Source organism: Scyliorhinus canicula, chromosome 1, assembly GCF_902713615.1.
Source record: "Scyliorhinus canicula chromosome 1, sScyCan1.1, whole genome shotgun sequence".
Lineage (NCBI taxonomy): Eukaryota > Metazoa > Chordata > Chondrichthyes > Carcharhiniformes > Scyliorhinidae > Scyliorhinus > Scyliorhinus canicula.
Window position 1 is genome coordinate 243,762,679 of NC_052146.1, and position 17,942 is coordinate 243,780,620.

Genomic DNA, 17,942 nt, shown 5'->3' on the forward strand with positions numbered 1-17,942 from the left:
TTGAACTGCAGCAAAAAATAATTTTTGCCAGTATTTTTAAGATGTGGATGTATTCAAATAATTTAAAAGTCCTGTTTCAGAGATCTTTTCCACAACTGTAAAAATTATTTGCTTTAGTTGAATTGTGCCTTCACACAAATATCTGATTGTGCACTTCTTCCATATTTAAATTACGTTCCTAAATCACTGATACATTTCAGGTTTTGTTTTTTAATTATCTTACGCAAGCAAGTTAATGTTTGTTTTAAACCTTTGAAGAATCCAGCAGCGGTCAAAGATAGGTGATCTAGCCAAATTACAACTTGTACCCCAGTATGATGGAGCACTGCTTATTTTCAAAGTGGTCAGCTGTGTTCTTTCACACATGAGGAAAGGCATGTGGCTTGCCCAGGTCAAATATCTTTGACATGAGAAAAATATTATTTTTTATCTAGGTTTGGGGATCATGTAGCTGATGTTTGCAGGTGGCCATCTTATGTTCTATTTTAATTCAAGACATATAGTAGGCCAAATAATAGATTTTATGGTGCAAAAGCCACTCTGTTATTAAGATTTGTTAACAGGACATAGGAAAGTCAAGAGTAAAATGGCCACATTTGCGTGTGTCTGTCCCCGGAAGGGTGGAATGTATTATTTGTGGATGTCTGCAGCTGTTACCTTGAAGGATATAATTTCATTTTTCATCTATTCTTCCCTATCTAGACTGTATCAGGATTAACTGTAATAACAGTAAGTTGCTGTTCAAAGCTTTTTCACTCTTTCTCTTCTACTTTTAAAACAATTTACAAAAGTAGAATTATCTAGTATTATAGACTCACAAATATATTTTAAGACATTGAAATGTACTGTTTTGTTTCGCAATAGAAAATACAAGACACTTGTCGGGGTGTTAAAAAATGTTTTTTAATCCATTTTTTTCAACAAAAACGTTCTCTTAAGTAGCTTTTGAAATCGTTCAGCACACAGGCTTAGATTTATTCAGTAATATGACTGGAATTGAGGAGATAAAGGCATGCTTTTCATTAAGTCTTTATTGTTTAAGAACTATGTGGTAAAGTAAGAACACAATGTATTTGGGAAAGGTAAATGTAATTTTACAGTCTAGTCTATTGAGTGTGATGGGTCTTGTGTAGATATCCATACTCCCAAGACTCAAATTGGATAAATATTTTTTTACACCCTGTTTACTGCACATCTGTGGTGGGATGAAATCACAAATACATTAGTTTAACACATAATATGCATGACTTCACTTTAAATATGCTTCAGATAATGCATGGAAAAATATATGTCTTTGCATGACATTTGAAGATTTTTCAATGTAGAAAAGGAAAGGATTGTGACTTTTCTTCTAATAATTACACCTGTAGAATAGTCCAGTGTCAAATTAAAATGCTGAAAGAACCCTTAGACTTTTATCAACTCACTTAATGACATGACTAATATAACAGCAGTTTGGCAGATGCTCCCAAATAACTTGTATTAACATACTAATAAAGTAATATTAGTGGTATACGTGTTAGCATAATTTCCCAGTTCCACAAACGTTTTGCCACTTTGCCAATGTGTAAATACATGAAAAACTTTATTTAACAATTCTCAATAAAAAACAAGATAGCTTTTCAATATTTAGTTCCTGATTAAATACTAACACATTTGTACTGTCTTCAATCAATTCTCTTGGAAAAATGTCTGAGTGCTTGCATCCACCCTATTTTATTCAGGTGCAGAAAGTAACTGAAGGTAAACTTTTGTTTGACTAATCACTCTCATTGAAAATGGTAATAAGGAAGTGCACATGTATCCCAAATGTAATCTATCAAAAATAGTTTAGGTGCAGCCTTAATTTCTCGAGTTTTCGTGATTCATGGATTTTTCAGATACATTTGCTGCACAGGACGGTCCATAAATTTGAACCACATTGTTTGTTGGTTCTGTGTTCTTTCATTATTATATCTAACAATATGGTGTAATGAAGGTACTTTTAAATTTAGTAGGATGTACAATGTTAGTCATTTTATTTGACAATTCTTTACACAAATTTCACAAATAAGGTGATAACTTAATAGTATACTGATCATGTCATGTACATTGGCAATTAAAAACCTACTACAGTGCTTTGCATGGCACATTCCCAAGAGGAGACCAATCCTTTTTATTCGCTAATTCACAGGCATTTCTAACCATTTGGGATATAATTAGCACCTGGAAGACAGAAAATGCAGATTACATCATCAAATTTGGATAACTGAGATAACAGTTATAACAACTGATGTCACTGTTTATCTCATGTGAAGACACTGGGTTGATTTGTGGGAGTCTATAATATGTTTTCCTACTTAAGCAATTACTTTTCTGTCGATGCGTTTTCTTTTTATGTCTCTAAACGCTTACTTTTGCACCCCTTTCTCCAAAGGGAAACAAGTGTAATTTTACTCCTGGTATTTTTCCTCATTCTGACTCAGATGTGCCTCAGGGACACATGCATTCTTTCATGACCAAGAGTTTGTTTGGATCTTGCATAGGTGTATGCATATACCACTTCGATCTAATTTTAAATGATCTAGCTCAAACTCTTTATGCTGACAATTCTCAAATACAGTTTACAAGGGGAAGGAAGGTCAGAAATCAGGAAGTAACTTGATACAGATGTCGACCCTTGTGTTCATTCACTATTGCAGCTTCAACTAAAAATATGGAACTAGCTGCAGTAGTCAAAGATTCATTTTCAGAAGCACAAATCAACACTCCAAACAGCATAGGTTCAGGTAAGTGAAGTCTCGGGAATGGTTTCTTGTGTGAATTAGGTAGTAGTATGCAGGTTGTTATAGAGAGTAGCTTCAGTACTCTCTCTGTACTCTGGTCATAGTGACAATCATTCCTCTTTGTACCATGATTTCATAGAATTTATAGTGCAGAAGGAGGCCATTCAGTCCATCGAGTTCGCACCGGCACTTGGAAAGAGCACCCTACCCAAGCCCACACTTCCACCCTATCCCAATAACCCAGTTACCCCACCCAGCACTAAGGGCAATCTTGGACACTGAGGGCAATTTACCATGGCCAATCCACCTAACCTGCACATCTTTGGACTTATTTTGGATTTATTCGTAACTTGTGTATAATAGGGGAAAGTCTAATTATGGGAAGCTACCTACTTCATGCTGCCAGGTCCTTTTCAATGACATTACTTAACTGGTTTATTTGGCAGCAACGTTAATGGGCTCCCAATTAAATTGGAGCTTATGTTAGGCTTGACAGAATCAGAAATCAGCCTCCACAGCTCATTCCTCTGATCTTAATATTTTCTGTATAAGAAGTAAAGAAAATTCCCTTCTTTGTCTGAAATATTTCTCATGTGGCTCATGGTCGTAAATCAAGTCCAAAACTGAAACCCTGCAGACGTGAAACACAGATTGTTATAGGTTGCAAACAAATCACACCAATGAACTGCTTTCAGTTATTAAAGCTTTGGCTGCAGTTTTAATTTTTATGGTGGTGTCTGATCTATAAGAAAACATCAGAGGGCTTGTTTAGCTCTGTTGACTGGATGGCTGCTTTGTGACACAGAGCAAGGCCAACAGGGTGGGTTCAATTCCCATACTGGCTGAGGTTATTCATAAAGGCCCTACCTTCTCAGCCTTGCCCCTCACCTGCAGTGACTCTCCATTTAAATCACCACAAGTCAGTTCTCCCCCACAAACGGGGAAGTACCTATGGCTATCTGGAACTATGGTGACTTTGCTTAGCAAACATGTTCCAGTTCAGATGACGGGTTATGATCCAAAAACCTTAACCTCTGTTTAGGGTGGCATGGTAGCACAGTGGTTAGCACTGTTGCTTCACAGCTCCAGGGTCCCAGGTTCAATTCCCGCCTTGGGTCACTGTCTGTGCGGAATCTGCGCGTTCTCCCCGTGTCTGCATGGGATTCCTCCGGGTGCTCTGGTTTCCTTCCAAAGTCCAAAGATGTGCACGTTATGTGGATTGGCCATGCTAAATTGCCCTTAGAGTCCAAAAAGGTGGAGTTTCTGGGTTACGGGGATGGAGTGGCTGTGTGTGCTCTTTCCAAGTGCTGATGCAGACTCGACGGGCTGAATGGCCTCCTTCTGCACTGTAAATTCTATGATCAGGAAACTAATTGTTCAAAGAAAATCACATCCAGTCACAAATAAGAAGACAGTCAGTTTATTTTGGACAATAAGCTTCATCACCCAAGGAGAGATATTACTTGGATAAACTAGACATGAATATTAAAGACACATCTTGCCCGTTCTCTGATCGTATGTATTCTCCATGGCATGAGACAAATTGGGAACAACTAGCAAGAAAGATGGTGCACAGCCAAGTCCTACCCCTCTATTTCTCAAGTGTTTCCCAACATTTGAAACCTCTCTGCAGGTGCAATATGACATATTTCTTCATATTAAAGATATCTACATAATTGATATATGCCACAAGGTTGCATCATAAGCTTCTGGGCACGGCGTGGGATGAAATGTTGAACTGAGTGCTACTGCCTATCCCAACAGATGTTATGGATCCCATGGCATGATTTGAACTTCAAGGATTTTTGAAGTTCTGGCAAGCATTCACTTCTCAATCAGGACCACTAAAAGAGATTAATTGATCAAGGACCGGGTTGCTGATTTTGAGATCCTGTCATCCAGAAAATTACTACCATACTGCTTATATAAGAATAGTCTCAGCATTTCAGAATAATATTTATGCAAAGTACATTCTTTTATTTCTAACTAGAATTTCTTTCTAGAAACTGAAATGATGGAGCAAAATATCGTTTTTATAAATCATCTTTATCATTTAGTTGTGCCACTGAAATCTTAGCAAATTCCAAAAAATTGTATCACCCTTTAGTGTGCACACTATGATGCACCATGGGGTGATCAGATTTAAAACTTTGCTTATGATTCACAGTAAGGTGTACTTCTAAATTAAATTGGAACAATCGTGAAATATACTTTGGAAGCCTGAAGAATAATTGATGTGGGCATTTAAAAATTTGCACTAGCATTATAAATAACACACTTCTGATACTGGATGTTAGAACAGATTGTTTCTTCGAGCATAGTAAGTTTTTTACCATGTGAAATCCATATTAACTTCACCTGGGAGTGCTGAGACTTGGTATTCTGTATCCTAGACAAATAAGTTTCCTTATTTGACAAGACAAAGTCGATTCTCTGGTCAGATGTTATTTATCTTGATTTTTAATTTTTTAATTGTCACAGATCAAAATCCAAGAAGATTAGTCCTATATTTGCTATGATGTAAACAAACTTGGCAATAAAAAAACTCTTCTAGTGTTGCAGTTCATGGGAGATTTATTCACCTTTGTTGCCAAAGTAATCTAGTAGAGTCGATGACCAGATAGTAGAACCTGCTGCAGTTCATCGGGAGATTTATTCACCTTTGTTGACAAAGCAATCTAGTAGAGTGGATGACAAGATAATAGAACCTGCTTGATTTGTATCACAGATTTTGGGTGAATTCTGCAATGCTGGGTGATTTTATCCTTCAAATTATTAACCAAGAGTAAAATTTAGTGAATAAGTCAGACAGACTGGGTTGACCACAGATTCAATTCTCAATCCATACAGCTGACCTCAGTGTGGATGGTGACACAGATGCAACAACAGGCCTCAGCAGCAACAGTATAAGGGACTGGGTTTTAATTTGCCCTGCCAGATATGGTTTTGATGTGTTAGGCAGGTTGGTTCGACGTTGACTGCAACTGGATGCAGGGAAGCTAGAAACAAACGTCTGACACAGGAGATGATCCAACACTATTTTATTTAACTATGGACTGCTGTACATGTTCAGCTGTGGGTTGACACTCTCCTAATCCAACTGATGACCTCTTACTGGCTTGACCAGACTTACTAGCTACCGCATGGTAATAGTGCTCACTAACTTGCGCACTCTGACTGTCTCATTAGCTGGGTCCTGAGAGAGGGATTTATAGTGATGGTGTCCTGTCTGGTGATTGGCTGTTCTGTGTTGTGTGTTCTTTGGTCATCTTGTGTGTCAATCACTGCCTGTCTGCATCTCATTATATACATGAATGAATATTATGACAGTTTTTGCTGGGGATAGCACGTAAAATAGGTTTGGTGGCTAACCCACCATTGTCCTGCTTACTCCCGAGTTGACCCCCATGATGTGCTTATTCAGCAGGCGCCAAAATTGTCAGCATGTCCAGCATAAATTAATAAGTTATGGTCAATTAGGCTTGCTAGCAAGCCTGAATAGCATTCTGCCAAGCCAACCTATGGCATGGAGGACAAGGCAGGAAGGGGGAAAGCCGTCTGATTATGGGAACATCACCAGCCTCCTTTCTTCCAAGTCTTCTGGCCCCCTTACACCCCTGTCCCGTCCCCACCTCCTTACATTCTGGGGCAGCCGACACTTTCCTTCCAGCAGTGCCGGCAGCGTCCACTACTGAGCCGTCATGCTGCTGGGACTGCTGAAGCTGCTGGCCAATCGGATTGGCTGGTAACTCCCAAAGTCAGGGAAGCCCCACATTCAATCAATTTGGCCTGCCACAGTGATTTTTGACCATGAGGCAGGCTTGTTCCAGTCATGTTGACTTCTGGCCTCTCCCCCTGTAAAATTAAGCCCAAGGAGGGGGAAAGCAGTCAACAACTCCTGATCTTTATCTAGCAATCCCTGCACGAAACCTCAATTTGTGGCTCAAAGACAGTATTAGCTTCATTAGGTTTACACCGTAGTCAAATAGGTGACTGATATCCATTGCCAAGAATCACATTAGTAATCGTAATTTGAGTGAGAGACAGGAGCTCAACTGATGCCATCAGAGCCATTGCTCTGGTAAAAAGTCAAACCTCTGTGCGAAGAGGAGATGGAAGGGGAAAGAGATGGGGGAATTGGTAAAATAGGGGAAAAGTACTGACTTTATCTGGGTTTTAATGTAAATTACTTTCATAAATTACTGTTAGGTCAGCACAATGGCACAGTAGTTAGCACTGCTGTCTTATAGCGCCAGGAGCCCGGGTTCAATTCCGACCTTTGGTGACTGTCTTTGTGGAGTTTGACCTTTCTCCGCGAGTCTGTGTGGGTTTTCTGTCAGTGCTTTGGTTTCCTCCCACTGTCCAAAGATGTGCAGGTTAGGTGGATTGCCATGCAAAAACTGCCCCTTTGTGTCCAAATTTGTGCAGATTAGGTGGGACAGGGCGGAGGAGTGGGCCTAGTAATGTTCTCTTTCAGAGAGTCGGTGCAGACTCGATGGGCCAAATGGCCTCCTTCTGTACTGAAGTAGGAATTCTATGAGACCGACTCAAAATTTCAAGATACTTGGCAAATATTGATGAAAATAATCTTAAATTCCAACACTAATGTATATTAGCTCCTTGTGTCTTTCCTGTAAAATGGACTTTCCACAACCTTTCAAGCATTTTGTCAGATGATTACATGGACTGAAAAAACTCAAAATTCAAATGTTCATAGATTAGACTGAAAGATCAAAGTGAGGACCACACCAAGGTGCACATGATATAGGTCCACATAGGTAAACTTTCACCTTGATTCGCCGAAACACTGTCCCAGTTTACCACGTAAAGAAAACCCACAGTAATGTGATGTACATGCATAGTCCAATGTATACAGCACGAGGATTGAAAAATTGAAATGCAGAAGAGGACACACTAGCAAATCAGTGTCTGAGATTGAGGAGCAATATTTTTGTCACTAATAATTCTTGTTGCAAAGGAAAGAATGACATTTGAAAACATTTGAAAATCACACAAGGAACTGCAACAGGATCACCAGCAAGATACCCAGAAATGCAGGTACAAAACAAATGTTCAATTAATAAAGTTATTTAAATCCAAAGATGTTGAAATATGGATCTATGGCATTGTTAGCTATGGTGCGACAGAAGCTAGAGGCTCCTATATCCTGATCACAGTAGGAGCAATTATCTGCATCCTCTCCCTCTGGGGCATGAAGTATGCTTTTCACCCGGCTGCAGCCCACTTATGCCCAATGATATACCATCTGAGGATCCCATTTCAGAATTCATGCAATCATAGAATTTACAGTGCAGAAGGAGGCCATTCGGCCCATTGAATCTCCACCGGCCCTTCGAAAGAGCACCCCATTTAAACCCACACTTCCAACATATCCCTGTAATCCAGTAATCCCATCTAACCTTTTTGGACACTAAGGGCAATTTAGCACGGCCGATACACCTAACCCGCACATCTTTGGGCTGTAGGAGGAAACTGGAGCACCCGGAGGAAACCCACGCAGACACGGGGAGAACATGGAGACTCCGCACAGACAATGACCCAAGGCGAGAATCGAACCTGGGACCCTGGGGCTGTGAAGCCATAGTGCTAACCACTATGCTACCGGGCTGCCCTCAATTAACCTCTATATCTTTAGAGTAACAGGTTCACATCAGAAACACATGATGCTAATGTAATGATAACATAAAATCACATGACAGAGAGACTGTTTTGGAAACAGCAAAAGTTTAAACTTCATGCAGAGTTCCCAATATGTACATAGCTGTAAATAAAGTTGAAGCGTTTTAAGAAGCTATTACGTAGAATTTTCTCCAAAAATGGCAAAGTGTCAGGTTCTGACTGAAAACTAGTCATTCGGTTGCAACAGCCTCCGTGGCAGACACAGTCTGATCATGAGTCACCCGACTCACTCTGCCTGACGCGATCGCGGTGCGAGGTCCAAATATGAATACATAAATGAACCTAATACCTTATTTAAATACCTGGACGCAGAATTCACCCACCGCCTGAGACTCACCGGCTGTGCCTGGGAGATGTGGGCGAAGGTGGACCAAGCGTAACAGAACCCGGGAGGCTCTCCCAGGTCATTGGAGACCCTCGGCTGACCAGGGAAAGGGCAGGGTGGAACTTCTGGACTCCCCTGGCACCTGGGCACTCTGCAACTGCCAGCCTGGCATCCCGACACTGCCAGCCAGGCATCCCAGCATTGCCACTTGGGCACACTGGTGGCATCTCTCTGACACTTTCAGGGTGCCTGTGCAGCACTGCCAGGGTGCCCGGGTGCCAGGTTGGCACTGCCAGGGGTCGGGCTGGCAGGGCTTGCCAAGTAGAGGGGTGTTCCCGGGGACCTTCCTAAGTTGGAGTGGGGGGTCAGAAAAGTAGAGAGGGGGCCTGAAAGTGGGTGGGGGCAAGATAGGGATGCCAGAAAAAAGGGTGCCCTGATCTTCGAGGAGCCTTTCCTGATAACCCTAATCCTAAATGCAGCTTCAGCGGGGTGAAACTCTGCAAGTCCGACAAAAATGGCAAGGTGTCATTGGATAGTGGGATGCGCTGAGAAACACCCAGCTGAACACGCCTTTCAGCGGACTTTAACTTGAGTCCATTGAATCGTGCCCTCTGTCAAAAAAAAAGGGTGGGGTGGATGATGTTGCACTGTCATTCTGGCGGGGTGGCCTCATAGAACCGACAAACCCATCTCTGTATAGCAAAGGGCACCCCAGTCGTAAAGTGGAAGTAAAAGACCCCGACCAGCATCACTGGCATGGGGGCCTCAGTGCCCCCTCCCCCACCCACACACACACACACACAAACCATTGCCAGCAGCTCCACAGAGTGGAAACTCTCCCGTCCCCATGGAGTTTTCTAAAGGCACTGGCAAGCTGGCAGTACCATGTCCCTGACCACCCAGGTACCTCATAGGCCTACAGGTCCCCGGCGTGGTCATTGTGACTTGCTGGAGAGCATTAGTGATTCCCACCGGTGTAATAGAAACATAGAAACATAGAACAGTACAGCACAGAACAGGCCCTTCGGCCCTCGATGTTGTGCCGAGCAATGATCACCCTACCTAAGCCCACATATCCACCCTATACCAGTAACCCAACAACCCCCATTAACCTTATTTTTTAGGATACTAAGGGCAATTTAGCCCGGCCAATCCACCTAACCCGCACATCTTTGGACTGTGGGAGGAAACCGGAGCACCCGGAAGAAACCCACGCACACACGGGGAGAACGTGCAGACTCCGCACAGACAGTGACCCAGCCGGGAATCGAACCTGGGACCCTGGAGCTGTGAAGCATTTATGCTAACCACCATGCTACCGTAATGTCACACCAGTGACGGGGAACATTTGACATTCCCAGAAGATGCGGCATTATGCCGCTTATTTTGTGCATGCAAATGTATGGTAATCAGATTCACCCCCTCTTTGGGCATGGACCTGATTATGTTGCCGGCAGGGGGTAGGGAAGGTCTCATTCAAATACCTCTCGTGCACAAATCCTGTTATGGTCCTCTCACGAGAGTTAGCCGCTATAATGGTATTTGCGTCCATGATGATCAGGCTCGTAAAACTCCCCATAGCCTTTATCAGCTTATTTTGAGACAGCAGATAAGCTTCAAAGAACCCTGTCTGGACTCCGACTGTGCATCAAAATGTGGTGGCAAAGTTAAGAAACAGCTACAGGCTTCGCAAATCAAGAGGTCCTTGAAAGAAGAACAGAATGAATAAATTTGACACTCACCATTGAGTCAGAGAATCTTGGGAGACAGTAGATGCAAGCTGAGGCACAGCCCCAGAGGCCAGATGGACGTGAGCACAAGCCTGAAATCAGCACGCTGCAGAACAGAAGTAGGAACAGTGCTAGAGCTCTGTGGAAACATGAATCCACAGTACAACTCCCAGAACCATTTCTGAGCATTGACTGCTTGAAACGGATCCAAATCTGGAACAACTTAAGAAAGGGGTTCACAAGGTACAGAACCTATTCTGGCTTACACAAAAAGGAATTTAAAAAGGCTAGGTCAGTACATCACATTCTGCAGCTAGATCTATTGCTGATGACATGATTACAAGGCAATGATTTGATGAGACTCCACTTTCCTACAAGCTTTCAATTCGTATTTTAGCATCCATCGGAACCTAATGATTGAAAGTTAAATTTAACAAGAGAAATCAGATGAGGCAAAAGCATGGATTCATTCATTAATGTTCTCCATGGGCTAGCAGGTAACTGTAAATGTGGAATCCTAAGGGACAAGTTAACTCATTGTCAGGCACATTGTCGGTGTCCTAGATGAAGCATTATCAGGTCTCTTATAGATGAGAGATAATTTAACATTAACAAACGCAGTGCAAATCACGATGAAAAATGAATAGGGCATTTGTTCATCGAAAAGTAGAGGTCCCAGGGAGAAGATTGATTGGGACCATTTAGTTTGTAGGTTGGTGCTGCCCTCTGCAGGCGGCAACTGATGACACAAACAAATGTTGATACTGCAAATTTGATTTAATACAGTTTTTATTATTTAACTCCAATTTTAGCTCTGTGCTTATTTAAACAGTTACATAATTTTCAAGACTCTCAACTTGAACAAAAATACTACCCGCTAGAGAGAACCTAGCCAGGCTTGCTCTGGAGGGTGTGTGCCGTGAGCTTCCAAACCCAGATCTGTCTTGCAAATGTTAATCCTGCAAATGTTGATCATGGAGCTCTTGCCCTTGAAATTTCAAAGCCAATAACTTTTACAAGATTTCCTGTTGTGTATGTCGGCATCAGTCGACCTTGAGAGTCTTGTGCTCAATGTTCCAAAACAAGGTGTTTCCAGTGAAATGTTCAGTTGCAAGCAGTCATTCTATCTGTTCCCATGAAATTCTGCTTAAGCTGAAGCTTTCTCTGTTAGCCTCTTTAATATTAGCCATTGTCCTCTTTTACCATCATGCCTCGTGGCACAATGTTAGTCATCTTTCCTACTCAACTAGGTTATAAGAAAGAAAGTGTGTCAAAATGGGGAAAAATGTGCCAACTGCCATCTTGAAATGTCATTGGTATGGCAGAACAAGCTGCACAATTGAAGAGAAGGGTGCCGCAGCTGTAAAAGAAATAGGTCACTTCAAAACTCCGTGGCTCAAAAACGCAGACAACCTGTAAGAAGAGGAAGAAAGTTTAAAACCAGAGGAACATACACGAAGTGAATGAACCACAAACAAAGGACGTAACCTACCTGGGGAGGTAATAATACTGAAAACAAGTATGAGAGTATTAAATTCAAAGTGGATGGACACCCTACAGAATTTAAACATTAGACACAATAGCAGGAGTTCCTATTTTATCAGAGGAAGTCAAGTGTCTCAAGTGAGCTACATTACAAACCTCATCTATCAAATTGCAGAGCTCTAATGGGAGTACATTGAAATTCAAAGACCAACTCATGGGAAAGTTGAGGTATGAAGAAAGGGAAATCTTCAAATCTCTTTTCATTCAAAGTCGAGGATGCTCTCAGCCAAGCGGAAAGGCTTGCTTAAAACTTAAGCTAATCTATAAAGTTGATGATGAGATTGCTGATGAGCATTGCAGCAGTACATTCAGGAATTATTTACAGGCCTAGGGAAATTAAAGACTGAATACCATACCATCCTACGGACTGATGCTGAACCATTTTGCCTCTTTACACAGAGGAACATCCCTCACTTGGACTAGGTCAAGGGTGAAAATGAGAAGATGCAAAAGCAAGAAATTATCTCAACAATCACCATGCAGCACATTGATGTTCAGGAATGGTCACAGTCCCAAAACAAAACAGCTCTGTAACAATCTACCAAACAAATGGGTGGAACATGAGTTCTCCCAATATATATCCCTCCGTGGATGAGAGTCATACCAAACTTACCAAGAGTATGTATTTACCAAACTGGATGCAAATAGCAGATGTTGGCAGTTGCCAGTGGGCAAACAATGCAGATTGATATTCAGTTGTTAATCCTTCCTTGAATTAACATTTGGAATTATGTCCATTTCTGAATTTTTCCAGAGAACAATGTCCCAAACCTGAGAAGGCATGGAAGGAGTAATATGCCATATGTGTTATCTACATGTACATGGCTCCATAAGAGAAGAGCAAGACCATAGAGTTATACAGGATGCAGACTGAACATTGAATGAAAAATGTGAGTTCACCAAACCTATGATCAGATTTCTAGGTCACATTGCGCAAGCCATCAGAATCACGGTTGATCCATACAAAACAAGCTTCCACAACCCAGGAATATTTAATCATTAATTCCGCAGGATAGTCAACCAAGTAAACATGTTGCTATTAAGTTTGACAGAGGTCAGTGAGCCTTTGAGACAGCTGTTGAGACTTGGTCAACAGTGGTACTGGAACGTAGATCTGAAAAATGCTTTGAAAAGATTAAACAACTTTTAATCCCACTTTGATCCCTCGACAACAGACTGCCACAAGGATCCATACTGGCACCAACACTTTTCAACGTCTACACGAATGATATGCCATCAATAAAGTCATGCTGACTTGCATATCTGGATGATCTTGCTGGCAATGCAGTCATATTCAACTACATCGAGTCCACTTAGACATCATGTTGGTGTTCCTGTTCAGTGTTCTTCCAGAAATGGAGGCTCAAACCAAACTCCATAAAATAACAGTCACTATATTTCATCTTGATAACAAGAATGCTAAACACCCTAAATGTGACTTTCTCCAACAATTTTGTATGACAACCCCAGTCTGACGTAGTTAGAGTAATGGACTGCACGCTAATCTTCCACGACCACTTGAAGAAGGTCAAGACGAAGTCAAGGGTCAACTTGATCCAGAAACTGGCAAACATCAGTTGGGGAGTTTATCACCAGTACTATAGACTTCAACTTCCCTCAAAGCTCATGGGCATCCTTAAAGTTCATCCATGCAAGCCATGAGAGCTGCACAAATTGGAAATTAAAAACTCTCCTGTGTGCAACTGTGGTCACCCAGAACAGACCACTAAACATATAACAATGCTTTGCCTGACTCCTATATAAGAATGAGGAACTACAGCTCCTCTACCATGCTTGGCATAATATCCTGGCATGACCATCTCAACATCAAATTATACTTATTGCCATACCGTACCGGCCTCCCCAAACAGGCACCTGAATGTGGCAACCAGTGGCTTGTCACAGTAACATCATTGAAGCCTACTTGTGATAATAAGTGATTATTCTTATTAATAGAAGAAGAATCTCCTCTGAAGTTTTGGCACATTATGACCAGAACTACCAACCATAACAGCAGCAAATGGATCAACAAAAGCTCTGTGAGGAACATTATTTCAAGTCAAGAGAGATAGCAAGCATAGACCAGTTTACTATGACTGAAGGTACCAACAGAAAATAGATGCACCATATTCCAAAAGGCTATAATGTGGACAAGCTAAATATTCTCAACAAGTTATGGGATTATGGTTCAAAATTGAAACAGACCATAAGCCACTAGTCACTCTTCTGGACATGAACGAAACTGTGAAGGTGCTGCTCAGAATCTAGGTCAGATTCAAATGAATGACTTTTAACTTCTATAACAGAGTATGTTCAAGGGAAGTACCAAATGACATCAGACACACTGTTGTGGAGGCCATCAAAAGGAACCGAAGATTTACATTTCATCGAGGAGATGTAAGCATGTACATCCTTAATGAGACACACTTGCCACCTACTGCAAAAAGGTTGCAGGGAATAAAACATGCACAGCAACAAGATGACAAATGTCTCCAGATAAGAGAATATTACCTGGTAGGATAGCCAGATTATTCCCCCCACTATGGTAGTACTTGGAACTGTGCAACCACCTCCACAATCACTGATGATTTACTACTCTTCAATGAGAGAATCGCCGTACCAAAAACACTTGGCTTGATATTGCTCAAAGACTTCAAAGTCACTTAGGGATAGCAAAATAACATGCGAGAGCCCAGCAATCAGTCTGATGGCCAGACATTACATACTCTATAGAAGAAATTATTTCTAATTGTCTTACGTGCACAGTAAATAGCGAAGTGCAAAATGACCGCTGTCAACTTACTTTTCCATCAAGACGAGGGAAGTGCCAGGGAATATATTGATTTGGTTTTAATGGGGGAAAAAAATCCTTGCTGTTCTTGTTTTTGTTGATTATTACTTACGTTGGCTTGAAGTAAACATATTGCAGAGCTTCAGAAAGGCAGCATTCATTCAATAACTGAGTGCAATTTTATGTAACACAAGGCATTGTGGATATTGTGCCAGAAAATGGGCTGGAATTTTCAAATAAGTTATTCCTGAACTTTGCAAAGGAATTCACATTCACATAAAAAGTTCACCAGGGGCTGGTTTAGCACAGTGGGCTAAACAGCTGGCTTGTATGCAGAACAAGGCTAACAGTGCGGGTTCAATTCCCATACCTGCCTCCCCGAACAGGCGCCGGAATGTGGCAACATGGAGCTTTTCTGAAGAAGAATGAAAACCTTAATCTAGCTCTTCTGTGTTACCAAACCTCAGCACGACAATATGGTTTCTCACCATCTTGTGTTATTGATTGGAAGGAGATTGAGAACAGCAGCATGGGGTACAAGATCTATAGTCCGGTTACAATGGGCTCCAATTACGGGCAGGGGTGGGTGGGTTGGATATGTCTGATGGCGCAGGAGATGTGGGTAGTGGGAAGGGGGGGAATGGTGGGATGAAGAGCCCCGGGGTGGAAGACACCCCGGGTTGTTATTCTTACACCCTCTCCTAATCTTTACAGATATTACAGATATTATTGGGGAGGCGGTGGTGTCATGGTATTGTTGCTAGACTAGTAATCCAGTGACCCAGGGTGATGCTCTGGGGTCCCAAGTTCAAATCCTACCATTATGGTGAAATTTGAATTGAATAAAAAATCTTGAATTAAAAGTACAGTGAGCATGAAACCATTGCCGAGTGTCGTAAAAACACATCCCTTCAGGGAAGGAAATCTGCTGCCTTACCTGGTGTGGCCTGCATGTGACTCCAGATCTACACAGCGATGTGGTTGACTCTTAAATGCCCACCTCTAAAATTCCTGAGGAAGCCACTTAGTTCAAGGGCAATTAGAGATGGGCAACAAATGCTGGCCCAGCCAGCGACGTCCACATCCCAAGAGCGAGAAAAAAGACACGGAATGGATGATATCTTGGACCCCGAGGAAGCTGCCCCGGTGCTGCTGGCAGGCGAGGCGGCCAGACACTGGAGAAGGCACTGGCAGCAGCATCGACAGAGATGAGACACCCTGAGGCCCCAGCTGCCAATCGGGCCAGGGATGGACCTCGAAGGGGAGGCCTGTGACAGCCCAAGGTGTACAGGCATCACTGGTCTTTTGAACAGACGATGGACAGCGTGTACTGCAGGAGGCTCCGCCTCAAAAAGGAGGTGGCATGGCACCTGTGCCATGTCCATGCAAACTTAGCACCATGTGGAGGAGGAAAACTGCTCTTGGTGGCCATCCATGTCACCGCAGCCTCGCACTCCTATGCCTCAGGATCATTCAGGGCTCGAGCGGGGTCTTGTGTGGCATTTCACAAGCCAAAACCCTACAAGTACATGCATGAGGTCACGGGTGCCCTGTTTGCCCTGTCAGCAACCTATATAAACTTTGATATGGATTAGGCCCAATGGGACGCCCAGGCAGCAGGATTCTCCGCCATCGCCGGGATGCCCCAGTTCCAGAGAGTAATGGATGGCACGCATGTCGCCTTTCGCCCACCGGGCCCTGTGTTAACAGGAAGGGTTCCACTCCCTGAACGTCCAGCTTGTGTGCGACCACCACGTGAAGATTATGCACGTGTGTGCATGCTTCCCAGGGAGTGTGAACGACAGCTACATCCTGAGGCAGTTGGACATCCCCGGCACCTTTGAGGACCATCTCAGTACGGCTGGTTGGCTCTTAGGGGGACAAGGGACACCCGCTGAGGATCTGAATAATGATGCCAGTACGGAGGCTGGTGACTGATGTGAAGATCTGATACAATGAGGCTGATGTGGCAACCCAGGCTGACATCCCCGGCCACTTTGCGGACCACCTCAGGATATACGGTTGGTTCTTGGGGCATAAAGGATACCCGCTGAGGACATGGCTAATGATGCCAGTATGGAGGCAGGTGACTGATGTGGAGACCTGATACAACGAGACCAATGTGGCCACCCGGGCTGTCATTGAGTGGTGCATCGGACTCTTCAAAATGCAGAGATGTGTCATCTCCTGCAACTGCTGCCGAAATGGCTGCAGATCGGAGAGCCCACACATTTATACTCCACCTACTGGGTGGAGCCAGCAGGCAGGGATCTACCCCGTACCTGTAGTACAGGAGCCTTACCGTATTACATCTCATGCATGTGATATATACAAATAGTGGTGACTACCACATTCACCCCCTGTTAAAAAGGAGTCCAGCGGGGGTGGTGGAAAAACTAGTTCCAAGTATGTGAGCATTTTAAAGTGTACATTTTGGAGAAAGTTCACAAATTCAGCCGGTCGGGTGCCTTGGTCCTCCGTTGTGAGCGCCGCAGTTCCGGTGGCGATCCAGGCGCCGGCTCAGTCGCGGTGACTCCGGGAGCATGTAGACCCCATCATCATCCCCGGGTGGGACCAAGGGGAGGACAGATCATCCTGGAGCGGGGGCTGTGGTGAGGTGCGCTGGGGGGGAGGAAGGGTGGCGCCGGGCAGATGGGGGGGGGTGGGGAAACCAGCTGGTGCCAGGTCCCTGAGGGAGACTGTGTCTTGGCGGCCATCGGGGTATGCCACGGAGGCGTACTGCGGGTTTGCATGGAGTAGGTGTACCCTCCGCCTTGTGGAGCCGCACGTGCTTGCGGAGGAGATCAGGTCCTGGAGATGCCAGCCACGTTGGGAGCGAAACCCCGGAGGTGAACCACCTGGGGAAGGCAAGGAGACGTTCATGGGGGGGTTGCATTAGTCGCAGTGCAAAGTAGCGATCAGATGGAGTAAAGCGCGTCGGGGAGGACATCCTGCCAGCGGACTGGGAGAATTTTGGACCGTAAGGCCAGCTGGACGGCCTTCCACACCGTCCCGTTTTCCCTCTCCACCTGCCCGTTGCCCCTGGGGTTGTAGCTGGTCGTCCTGCTCGAGACAGTACCCTTGCT

At 43.5% G+C, this 17,942-nt stretch overlaps 1 protein-coding gene across 47 annotated transcripts in view; it reads left to right on the plus strand.

Moving 5' to 3' along the window:
* The window catches only part of nrxn1a (neurexin 1a), a 2,342,145-nt gene that overhangs the window by 1,192,809 nt on the left and 1,131,394 nt on the right, over window positions 1-17,942 (plus strand). For 37 of the 47 annotated variants that reach the window (XM_038810283.1, XM_038810313.1, XM_038810330.1 and 34 more), the window contains one exon: window positions 703-729. The exons of the other annotated variants lie outside the window; for them this stretch is intronic. In XM_038810283.1, coding sequence (XP_038666211.1) covers window positions 703-729 — 27 coding nt within the window. The remainder of the gene's footprint in view (window positions 1-702; window positions 730-17,942) is intronic. 47 annotated transcript variants of the gene reach the window in all.